General features: G+C 41.6%; 1 protein-coding gene across 2 annotated transcripts in view; it reads left to right on the plus strand.

Annotated features, from left to right (window-relative positions):
- Window positions 1-12,566, plus strand: part of LOC108240208 (cadherin-24) — a 31,356-nt gene that overhangs the window by 14,286 nt on the left and 4,504 nt on the right. For both annotated transcript variants that reach the window (XM_017423507.3, XM_037973994.1), the window contains 10 exons: window positions 2,170-2,289; window positions 3,787-3,954; window positions 7,766-7,947; window positions 9,180-9,436; window positions 9,841-9,977; window positions 10,146-10,267; window positions 11,088-11,205; window positions 11,327-11,635; window positions 11,768-11,960; window positions 12,062-12,461. In XM_017423507.3, the coding sequence (XP_017278996.1) occupies window positions 2,170-2,289; window positions 3,787-3,954; window positions 7,766-7,947; window positions 9,180-9,436; window positions 9,841-9,977; window positions 10,146-10,267; window positions 11,088-11,205; window positions 11,327-11,635; window positions 11,768-11,960; window positions 12,062-12,461 (2,006 nt within the window). The remainder of the gene's footprint in view (window positions 1-2,169; window positions 2,290-3,786; window positions 3,955-7,765; window positions 7,948-9,179; window positions 9,437-9,840; window positions 9,978-10,145; window positions 10,268-11,087; window positions 11,206-11,326; window positions 11,636-11,767; window positions 11,961-12,061; window positions 12,462-12,566) is intronic.

Genomic DNA, 12,566 nt, shown 5'->3' on the forward strand with positions numbered 1-12,566 from the left:
CTACAACAATCCAAAAAGCTGCACAAATGACCACACAACACAAGACATGGAAGGAAACTAGACAGCGCATGAAAGTGACGATGGACCAGCGAGTAAACTGAGGAAATGACCAGATTTTAAAGCAGAGGGTAATCAGGGGAAGTGGACACAGGTGAGAGATTACTAACAAGGAGCAGGTGGAGATGGTCATGGCAAGTAAACAAGTGACTGACTGAGGAGAAGTGAAGAATGACAGGAACACAAGAAGCAGAAACTATACAAAGACAACACATGAAACCCCAAATACGAAAGAAACCTTAAAGAATAACTGAAAACAAAACCCAAATCCTGACAGGTTAAAGTCAGGACTGGTTGAGAAGTTTCAGCGTTGTCCCTAAGCCCCTCTTTTGTTGTCTTCTCTGTGCGCTTTGAGTCACTGTCATTTTGGAAAACTCATAGTCAGATTTATTAATAAGCACATTTAAAAACAAAAGGAGTTGGCTGAAGTGCTGTGTGCATTAAAAAGGCCCGGGATTGTGCAAATAAATGAGACGATAAAGGAGTCCACATAAAACAGTACAGTAAGAAAATACAAGGAGAACAAAGTACAGTCTTCTACTTTTTCTTCCACCTGTTCCCTGTTCTCACCACAGATCACGTTGTCATCTGCAAATATCATGGTCCACAGGGAATCCTGCCTGACCTCATCTGTTAGTCGTTCCATCACCAGAGCAAAACAGAGTACAGGTTAAAAATTTAAATGAAAGATATCACAATGCCAAGAAATAGAAATGAGTCTTTAAGTGAGTTTTGAAGCTAGCAGGTGTTGGTGATGTCCTAATGTGAAAAGGTAAAATCATTGACCTGTTAGGAGGGAGATCTGGCAGGTGAGAAGGAGCCAATCCGTTCAGTGATTTGTAATCAAACGATTAAATCTTAAACTGAATTCTAAATGAACCTTCAGTTCCGTCTGAGGTCTTACAGCCATAATGGCTGTCAAAATACGCAATTTTTCTGTGTTTTTGGTTTGAAGTTTCAATCGTCTAACACAATTTCTACATCATTAAATGGTTGTTTGGAGATTAATGTAACTCAGACTCCTCAAGGTTTTCATAAAGATTGTGTTAGAAAACAGCAAATATCCCTGGCCTTTGTTTACAGCTGAATTCAGTAATTAGTTATGTAAATTCTTCCGTTAGACTTTGGAAAATCTCGACACAGCTCATTTGCATATAATCTTAGCCCCAACTTTAGCTTTAACACACTCACTGCTCAATGTCCTCCCCCAAAAATGACTCTCGTTCTGACAGCTTTTAGTCACCGCTTCTTTTCTGAGGAAGAAAGAAGAACTTCCCCTTTTCCCACTGTTCTCCCTCTGACTCTGATTACATCCAGGAGTATTTTACTCACTCAGTATCCGCCGCACGCCAGGACTGTCTGAAGCGAATTTGTCCATGTATGAATACAAACAAACGACTCGTATTTGTTGGCAACAAAACCTGACTCTGCTGAATTCACTCATTTATTACAAATTATGTTGTAGACTTTTGATAGTAAATGATATGTATTTATTGGTTGTTTTTATCACAGATGATACACATACTGTATACAAAAAAATTCAAATCAAAACCACTGAAAAATTGCAAATTTTGACAGCTTTTATGGCTTTCAAGACAGTGAAACAGGTTTTTATCGACTACATCTCAATATTTTGCTCCATTCAACTTTCCCTCAACCTTGTCTTGTCTCTCAGTCTCTGCTGCTACAAACACTAACACATCATGATGCTGCCACCATCGTGCGTTGCTGTTAGGATGGTGTTAAACATTTAGAACTGAGGCCAAATAGTTCAGTCTTGGTTGGATTGGACCAAAGAATCTTGTTCCTCATAACCCGAGAGTCTTTCAGACAGACTTCAGGTGCTGCTGTACAATCATATTACCATTTTGCCCCAAATTTGGATTAAATACACAGCCTCTGGCATATTATCCAGCTGGATAATTATTCAACACAGTATGACATTTAGAACAATCTGTGAGCATGAAGAGAAGCAGAAAATATCTTCCTTTCAGCCTAACAGATATAAATATCAGATACCAAAAGGAAAGCTTTAGGATAACGCTTCATGACTTTAATTTAGGAGTCCTTTCTTTTTATTTAGTTTTTACCCATGCCTCCTTTGTTTAACAGGCACGTCTGTAATCCAAGTCACAGCTGTAGATGCTGATGATCCAACATATGGGAACAGTGCCCGGCTGGTGTACGGGATTTTACACGGCCAGGACTTTTTCTCTGTGGACCCTCAAACAGGTCTGTTCACATATACTCCCACAAACCACACGATCCATTTAAAGAATCTTTTTCCAGCTGGCTACCGTTTTGTGTCGTTAATCCCCATCATATGTGTTATCCTTTTCTACCAAATCTTTAGTAAATGCTTACAAATATATTCTGGCCATTTAAAGGTGGTGTTCTGTGGAAACGTTATGAACAATTATCTTACCTGTTGTAGATAGCTCTTTGAGAGCAAGATGTATATAAATAACCACATAATGGAAAACTGACAACTATGTAAAGGTTTGTAAAATAGCGCTATAAAATCTCATAGATTAGAACTTTTTTAAGACGTCAGTGATACACTTCAGTCTTGGCTGCGTCCGGACTAGCCAATAGCTTGCCTGTCATGTCCAAGGCCGTGGGAATTGGGAATTATTTTGAAATCCCTTTTGGGCGAAAATGCCTCTATTTTGCTTATGTTCGGTTTTTTTTTTTGGTTTTTTTTTATGGTTTGAGATGCCCACAACATAATTCAGGTGAGTTTGAGATGAGTCGATTCTGTGACTATTTGAAAAGAAAAGCTGTTGCACAGATTTTTGGGAACAAGTTTGGAACTGACTCGATGGGGCTGCGAGTAAACTGAGACCCCTGTGAAAGCCAAGAGACATTTGAGAGACTCCCTCATGAACGCTGTTCACCAACTACTCACAGCACAGTCAGATGCCACTTATAGGTTATGATAGCAATTTTAGTAACACCGTGGGTTTAAAATATTCAGTGGTTTTTAAATATTTCTACGCAGATAAGACAACATGCTCTGCCAAAGGGAACACCCCACCTCTGCTCAGCAAAACAACAAACTCATATTTTGGATATTTTTGGATATCTGCAATCAAACTTGTGATTTATAAGAGATTGTAAATTTCTAATATATGAGGTTCTACCCATAGGAATTCTATTGCTTTTAACAATGTTCATTCTAGACAGGAAAAATGCATTTGTTGGTATCTTCAGCTGGAAACTGGAAACAGGAAAAATAATGTCATTTGGCCAAAGATGAACATATTTGAGTCAGATGAAATGCTGATTGTGGACATAAGGAAATAAAAATTTTAATTTCAGTTCCGACATCTAAAACAGTAGTTGGAGAGCAGCGTGTGTTTTGATTATATATTATATTATATATTAAAGTGGCCTGCTATACTTGGTGTCAACTCACCCTCACACCTGAGACAGGTTTCCACAGCTATGCTTTTGTTCGATGTGAACTTTATTTCTCAAAACTGAGGCGTTCCAAGAGCCATCTACAACAAGACACATATTCATTCTTCAGAACTGTTTCACAGAACTAAAATACATTATCTCTACATTTTCCTCAGCATGCTCAGAAACGGAGGTGGCCCGGAGTCCCGTTTTGAAATATCCTAATTCAGAAATATATGAGTCAGTTTGACGCTAATGTGGAGAGACGGTGTGTCACTGTGAAATCTGAGGCTGTGGTGATTTTTGTTGTGCTCTCCTCTCCACCAGGCATCCTTCGGACAGCGGTACCTAACATGGACAGGGAGACCCAGGACGAGTATCTGGTCATCCTCCAGGCAAAAGACATGGGCGGGCATTTGGGCGGGTTATCGGGCACCACAACCGTCACCGTGCAGCTGAGCGACGTGAACGACAACCCCCCGCACTTCAGGAGGAGTAAGCGCTGCAGTATCAGATCCTCACTTTTAAACTGATGGCTGCTCTCTTGTAGCTTGCGGAAAATGTGCGAATCTGAGGGAAAACCGAAATGATGAAACGCCTTGTAATGGCACCGGTGACAGCAGGCTGATGTTTCTCTGCCTCCTTTGGGTCCCAGCTGCCTTGACAGGTTCGAGATACAAGCTTTAAGAAGCTAAGCAGCTTGTCAGTCCACTTTTCCTCATTGAAAAAGCAAATAAAACAACACGACTCACACCAGGCGCTCCGGCATCAATGCTGATATAAGGAGTCCCGTGTGGACCCCGGAGCTCAAATGGACTGCATCTTGATGTAGAAGAGTGAAAGATCGTGTCCTCTTTTTTATCCAAGCTTTTTCCTGTTCCTTGCTATTAATATTTCATCTTATAGTTCAGTGCTTTCTGCTTCAATAGATGGCAAAATCACTGCAGAATGTTGCCAACACTTTCAGGCAGACCTTGTATTTCTTTATAAACCGGCTCCCCTCAGTTAGTTTTACCCTCACTTTTTTCCCTGACACTTTCCGCTCACGTCTATTCATCTTAATGTTTAAAACCCTCCTCTCCGCATGTTGATATATTGTGCTGCAGTACGGCGTTTTATAGAAGCAATATTATAATTCCAAACGTTAGCAGTATGTTATTTATTTACCGATATCTGTCTGTATCTCCTTCCCCTCTCTCTCCACCTCACTGCAGGCCATTATTTTCACTTTGACAATAATGCCACATTTTAAGCAAAAGGCTCATTTAGAATGCTCTTTGAAAACGAAGGGTGTGATTTTTTTTTAGCTGCTTCTCTGTGTGGAGGCGGCAGTGATTTGATTAAAGTGAAATCTTTTCTGTGGATTTGCTGCGTGCTGCCGTGCGGCGCGGCGACAAGCAGAACCCATCACTGGATGCCAAGTAAACGACACAACCTGCCACAGTTCACTGGCTGCCCTTTCCTGCCTGCAAAGTGGACAGGTTTTAATCCAAGCTAAAAAAAAAAAAAAAAAAAAAAAAACAGCGGAACGGATTAACTCTGCGCAGCTGTAATTTTCTGTTTAGTAAACATGACTTATGTTCTGTTTGTTTTTGTTTTTTTTATCTCTGGAACCACGTTTTCAGCCTTAGTTGAATATATGATAAAAGAAAGAAAAATGTCTCATAGTGTCAGCAGTTTGAGCTCATGAAATCAGGCAAATAACAACATCAATCAGATTTTGGAGCTGAAGAATGCATCTACAAGGTTATTGTCGCTTATCACCTCTCCTGTCGATAGCAGAGTATTACAGATGTGCAGGCAGCTTTAAATAAAATCACAGCTGTGTTAACATGCTGAGACTAACACTGATGGCTGATAGTCTTCATGTGTTTTGCTGGCTGTTTTTCTAAAGCAGGAACAAATAAGAATTTTAGAAATAATTGGTACAAAATCTGAACTTTGCAAAGTTTGTGAAGGTGTGGAGATTTTACTATAGTGATCAAATGACTACATGTTAGAGATGAGCTTTTAAGTTCCTTTAGATGAAATTATGGAGTTAATTTTAGTACTTTCCAGATTTATTTAGGTAGTAAGAAAATAAAACAGGCAAAGGGAATACATTGGTGTTTTCAGACTCTGTTGCAGTAGTGCCTAATCCTGGTCCTGGAGAGACACTCTCCTGCAAGTTTTAGATGTTTCTCTGCTTTGACCCACCTGATTTAAATAAATGACAGATTAGCAGGCTTCTACAGAACTTGACGACCTGCTGAAGGGCAGGGAAACATCTAAAACATGCAGGATAGTGGCTCCCGAGGACCAGGATTGGGCCATGACTGCTCTATTACCTTTTGCATTTTCTGAAAATGAGAATGAACATTTTTTAAAGTTGCCCGCACCAGCAGGGTGTTTTTCACATTGGCTGTAAAAACAAGATGACACTGTCACCATCGTCCCCTATTTTTGGGATCCTATACCACTAGGGTTGCCAACTCCTGGAAATTTAATCAGGAAACAAAAATCCTTTTATGTTCTGAGATCAACTTTCTACACTTTGTGATGCCACCATGGAAAGTAACTTCATTTGTTTAGAAAACAAGCCTATTTAAGCCCATGTAATAAATTTATATCTATACTAAAAACTGCTGGGACAAAATTAACTCTATTTATATCCCAGGGCTGGGTTAAATTTGGACCGAGCAGGGTTGGGTTATCCGTTTAACCCAGCATACAGGTTCAGTTTTCTAACCAGAAATTGGATTAAAATGACCAATGAAGCTTCTAAAAACCCAAAATCTAGGTTATTAGCTTTATTATTAGCTTGGGTTGGTGCCAGCTATCTGCTGCACAAACTAAGGTTATCACAAATTCAACCAGGTTAAATATCTTACAAGTTGGTTTTTACGGTCTTATCTGTGCTTATTACTTCTTTAAGAAAAAGTCCATTCAAGTTTGATTCGGTCAACTTCTGGCTTAAAATGGCGGACTGTGAAGAATGACATGACTCATGTCCGCCCGAACCACTGGGTCAAACTACTTGACCCAATATTTGGTCAAACCAACAGAAAAGCATAGTATTTTCTTAAAGGTTGAAATAAAACTGCAGTATTTAAGAGAAAAAATGTACATCTTTTGCTGGAGGATGCATTGTAAAGCCAACCAACACAAATAACAGTTTTCATTGAGAGGAAAGAAAACCTTCACACATCCAGTAATTTTCCAAAAGCACACAAATAGTAAAAGAGCATCACTGTACAGAAATTGTAAATTACAGTAAATGTAACTTTTTTTTTTGAAAACATTTAGTTTTTTTTATCTGAAGAGGTTTCAAATTAGAATCGACAATTGCTCAGTAAAAAAAATCTAGTTGTCTTTGACGCAATTTTGTTCAGTTTATTTCGAGGAGCAGTTTAAAAGCCCTAATCTTAAATCCAGGTGTTATGCTGCAAAGAAACCCCCAGAATCACTTAAGTCGGGTAGCGAATCAGAGAGTCTTACACATTCAGCACCTGAAACAATTAAGCTTTTGCTCCTGACGTTTTCACCCCTCTCTCCATCCCCCATTCATATTTGATGATGCAGCAGTGAAAAAAACAGAGACAGCGAACAGGTTTTTCAGACAATTGGAGAGAAACGTCCACAGTTCTCTTAAATCTGAATTTTTTTTCCCATTCAGGCTGCTCTGAGTAAAGCCATTAGCTCCTCTGCTGCAGCTTTGCTTTATTCTCTGCAACATTTGCTGCACAAGAAGGCAGGAGTGCACGTGTTTCTGCCATTTTAAAAACACACCTACAGCTGAATAACTTTTCATAGTTAAACCCATTTAAGATGGCTGCCACAGCTCACTGGCCATAGCAAACGCAAAGATATTGAATCATCATAGAATTCATTTGTACCATGCAGTTTATCAGCAGAAGATGCAATATTTTGGAAAAAAAAACTGTTCCGTTTGTTCCTCTGAATAACCGGTTCATGCCCACAAATAAGAAATACAGCTCGAGAAGTCTATAATGCATTTTTCAACTGAACCAATGAGGCATTTCTGTTTAGAATTGCCTGGAGAAATAAAAAGAAATCCTATTATTTGTAGAGTTTACTGCAGTGATCCCAGCAGCCAATAACTCTTCTACCGTATGCAGACCTGTAATATGTTTAGATAGAGACGAAAAAGAGTGAATCATGGAAGAATACATGTAGGAGAGCAGCTGCTAGCATTACATTAATGACAACTCTGTTTGGACTCAGAACTGAGCCAAACTCCATCTTCATGAACATTCAAACTGTTCCTTTTATTGTGTTTTTTTTTTGGTCGTTTTTTCCTTTGCAGGTGCGTGGTCGTTCTCTGTGTCGGAGCTAGCGGCTCCAGGTGTGGAGGTGGGCCGTCTCACTGCCACAGATCCTGACCTGGGAGAGAATGCCCAGCTGGAGTTTACCATCCTGGACACGGAGGAGGCGGACACTTTCAATGTAACCGGAAGAGGCAAAGAGGCTGTTATCATCCTAAACAAGGTGAGCACTTACCCACAGGTACGGACAGAATATAAACAAAGCAGCTGGAGTTTCTCAGAGGAAAACGTTTAATAGCGGGCGGCGATCTGAAGATGTTTCTGCTCAACTGGACACTTATTTGGTCAACTTTTCAGACGCCCTCTGCTGCTGATCGCCTCTGACCTGCAGGGCTCTACAGCGAGCGGTTAATGAGTAACGATGATCTGGAGATCAGCTGGAACAAAACTGCTGCTTTTTTTAGAAGTGAGAGCTCATTAAAAGCAGCCAGGGTGTCGCTGTCTTCTTGTTCTTTGGGGTTTTAAAAACATTGTGCGTTTAGAGGCAGTTATACTGTGGCATATTAAGTTAAGAGTGGAAAGAAAATAGAGGTTTGATAAAAATCAACCAGGTATAAAAAGGGAGTCCCAGATTGAGCAGTACAGAGATAAATATCTGAGATAAAGCTATCTTTAATTAAAGACCTAGCAGTCTTTGAAGGTATACATATTTTGTGTAGTGAATGACTCTGTCACAGTTTGAGGAGATGACGGAGACAAACCCAGTGCACAGACTGATTTTAAAAGGAAACCAATTTTAATAAAGTAAAAATGAACAGAACAAAAGCTGACGTGGCAGCAAAATAATAAACTTAAGCTAAATAGAAACTAAAGCAGAAAACAGGTAACTTGGCGAGGACCGGGAACAAGCAGAACAGAACCCAATGACCAGGTTTTAAAGACACACATGAGGTAAGTGGAGACAGGTGTAGGTGGGTGTGGCAGGGAAACATAGAGAGAAAGACTGAGGAGGATCAAATGAAACATGAAACAAGAGACAAGACAGAAACCAACAAACTAAATAAAAATAAAACAAAACCATAACACAGAAAAAATAAAACCAAATCACCACAGACTCTCAGCTACAACTGCACAACATTTTTGATCAGTATCAGTTAATTTGAGTTGTAGCTTTTTATGTTTTCTAAGGTTATTTGGCTGTGCTAGACATCTTCAACTGGGATAATGTGCTGCAAGTTTTATTCAAAGTTGTCCAGTGGTTCATGGTTCATTTTGGTAACAAACAGACACACAAGCGAAAGCATCATTGTCTGCTTTTCACCTTTTGGTTGTGGGCAATAATGAATCATGAAGTATTCTGCTGTGTGGGGGTAGAAATACACAGCATATACATATTATTCATAAGCAGAAAGCCTTTAATAAAGTCAATTCAGTTGTTTATTCTTCACTCAACAGCTTCTGGATTATGAAACCCGGAACTCGTATACTTTTTCCGTGGAAGTTGTGAATCCCATCGTGGATCCCAGATACATACGGAAAGGACCCTTTAAAGACCAGGCAACTGTCCGAGTCATGATACTCAATGCCGACGAGCCGCCTCGGTTCTCACAGGCTTTGTACAACCTGGATGTGTCTGAGAACTGCCCCCCGATCTGCTCTGTGGGCCGGGTCCACGCTGTGGATCCAGACACAGGACAAAGCAGCAACATCAGGTAGGGCTGTGCAATTAACCAAATTTGTATTTTTTGTTTTTCTCAGCTTCATACGTTCACAAAAACATATTAATCAACCAAAACAACTGGCATTAAAAATATTTGCCATATTCTCCTTTATAAGTGTGCTCTTGTCTTGTCTTGCCTCTTGAATGAGTTGCAGCGCTTCTCTGTCTGTGAGATGAGCAAGGAGAAGGGAGGCAGACCCATTCAGAAATGAAGATATTTAACACAAAATTTATAACAAAAAAATAAAATGTCTAAATCACGAGTGATTTGGGAGAACAACTTTCCCATATCTTGCGGTGGCACAAATCGCATGTGCGACCGCTCAATAAGTCAGATCAAACAGAAAAGAAGAGAGCTGTGGAGTCAAATCATTTGTGCTTTTCCTCCTCTCGCAGGTACTCCATCGATCCCCAGTCGGACCCTGAGGCTTTGTTCCGCATCTCCTCTGACACGGGTTTTATTAGTGCGGTGATGGAGTTGGACCGTGAGCAGGAACAGTGGCATAACATCACCGTCATCGCCACACAGAGGGGTATGACAGAACCACCGCCCCGTTCCCCGTCCCTGGGGCGCTAAGAGCAGCATCGCTTCCCGAAATCATATTTCACTGAAGTGGAGTACAAATGTTAAAAACTGGGTGATCATTTGAACATTAGTGCTGGTCTCTCTTTGTCTTTTTTTTTTTTTCCCCTTCTCTTAGACAACCCAAATCTTGTGTCGAGGGCCGTGGTTGCCATAGAGACGCTAGACCAGAATGATAATGCTCCAGAGTTGGACAGGCAGTACACAACATCAGTATGTGACTCCAGTGCCCCCGGTCAGGTCTGTTCTGCTTTGGTTTGATATTACACTCAACTCAAGGCTCTGCTCTTGTTTTTTTTTTTTCATTCGCTTCCAAATTCTAAACAAAACAAACAAACAAAAAGTTTTAAAAAGCTTGAACTTCTAATTTGTCCTACTTTAAATTTTAAGCAGTCTGTGTTTTCCTGCCTGTGGATGAGTTTTTATAAAAGTATGATAAATTTCAAACCTTTCTGGACCCCAGTGATGCAATTAGAATGGGAGAATTAAAGATAAACTTTATTTTGGAGCAGCAGCTGCTGCTGGAAATATTGGGTTTGCTTGCGCAGTCAGTCCCTTGTGGCTAGAGCTACTCGGTGAACACTTCTCACTGGAGAAATAAAATAAAAATGTCAATTCTTTGAATGAGTTTCGCTGTCGTAACATCTTGTAACATTTTGCAAATATCAGCACGGGAGATTTTTATTCAGTGGATTGTTGCATTACACGATTTTAAATGTCAGAGGAAGAATGAAAGGTGTTCTGGATTGACTGGCATGACTCACTGCCTCAACCTCCAGGTAAATATGAAATAGAGTGGGTTGCAAATGTTTCCACCCCCTTCTGTTTTGCTCCCTTACAACCTGGAACTTAAATGGGTTTTCGATTTGATTGAACAATTCTACAAAAAATGAAGTATTTTTCCACATTTAACTTTGTTTTTCTGAAGTATTTTCTTTAATTATTGCTCAATCCAATTAAATTACAGACTGTAAGGCAGAAAAAATAGTAAGCATACAGGGGGTGTTGTTGTAAGTATGTTTACAAATGACTGTAGGCCATCTTGATTTGTATTCCACAGGTTGTTCAGGTTCTGCGAGCCATCGACAGAGATCAAGGAGGACAGGACGCCCCGGTCCACTTCAGCATCCCCCCTGAGTCCAGCTCCGCCCTGAACCTCACCATCAGGGAAACTGGAGGTTGTTCCTGATTGTTAATCAGACACTGAGTCACACCAGCAGAACAGTTTCATGTGTAGTGACACACTTGATTTTTGTGGGGTTTTTTTTAATTTATTTATTTTTTGTCACATTTTATCAGGTGTGACAGCCAGCCTGGTGCTCCAGTCCTCCTTGGAGCCCCTCCCTGGCTTTTCCTCGTCTCTGCTCACCCTCTACGTGCCAGTGGTGCTGCGTGACGGAGCCTCGGGTCTGACCAACACTGGCACGGTCACTGTGACCATTTGTCCGTGTCTGCAGGGAGGCATGCAGACGGAGGACAGGGGCCGGCAGAGAGACCCGAGGTGGGAGAGGCACGTGGTGTGTCTGCCGGCGCCGTCCGCCTCCCCGTCTCTCATCTTCAGCCTGGTCACATTGCTCGCCATGCTGGCCTGCGTCTCCACCATGCTGGGTAGGTTCGGCTGTTTCTCTGACGAAACTATGAGGATATTTTTTGTGACTTTCTGAAAGACGCTGTTGTTTCAGGCTGCTTCCGCTGCGATTGGGCAAGTGTGTGGTCATGTGTCTGTTCTTTGCCCTTTAGTGGTGTGTGCACTGTCGCTGTCACTACGCCATCAGAAACGAGACTCCCACTCACCCTTTGAGGAAGATGATGTCAGGGAAAACATCATATCCTACGATGATGAGGGGGGAGGGGAAGCCGACACCGCAGCGTTTGACATTACAGCACTGCAGAGCATGCACAGAGTACAGCACATGCACAACAATGGAAACATGTGAGCCATTACCTAAAATTTAAAAAAAAAAACTTACCCTTGTCACAGTGGTTTGTGTGTGTATAACTGTATGTTTTTATGACAATTATCTCTTGGCACAGATGGTACACCCAACAGAATCTGCCCAGAGCCAGGACATACAGCTGGAGCCGTCACCCGCGCCCCAGTCTGGGCCCTCAGCAGCGGCCGGGCTCAGCGCCACTTTACGGACGCCTCTGCTACGGTTTCCAGACGCTGCCTGTTCTCCGAGATTGTCCGGCTGGGCCGCTGGAGATGGGCCTTCAGCTAACCCAGCTGACTCAGGGGCTGGCAGGGGGTCACGCCGGCGAGCCCCTCCTCATCCCGAACCAGAACCCCTTTGAGCCGCTGCCGCACTCTCCTGAGAGCAGCCTCGGTGCTTTCAGAGCCAACCAGACGCTGGCAAAGAGCACAATCGCAGACCGAAATGAAAGCAGTGAAGCAAACACAGCTGACGCAAAAGGGAATGAGGAGCAGGCCAAGGTCAGGAGAAAAAAAGCACACAACACAGCTCCCCACAGTTTCATGTGTTATGTGTTTGTGTGCTTTGATCCGGATTGGTGCGCAGGAGTAACAGCTTTAGGCTTG

This window comes from Kryptolebias marmoratus, linkage group LG24 (assembly GCF_001649575.2).
Source record: "Kryptolebias marmoratus isolate JLee-2015 linkage group LG24, ASM164957v2, whole genome shotgun sequence".
Classification (NCBI taxonomy): Eukaryota; Metazoa; Chordata; class Actinopteri; order Cyprinodontiformes; family Rivulidae; genus Kryptolebias; species Kryptolebias marmoratus.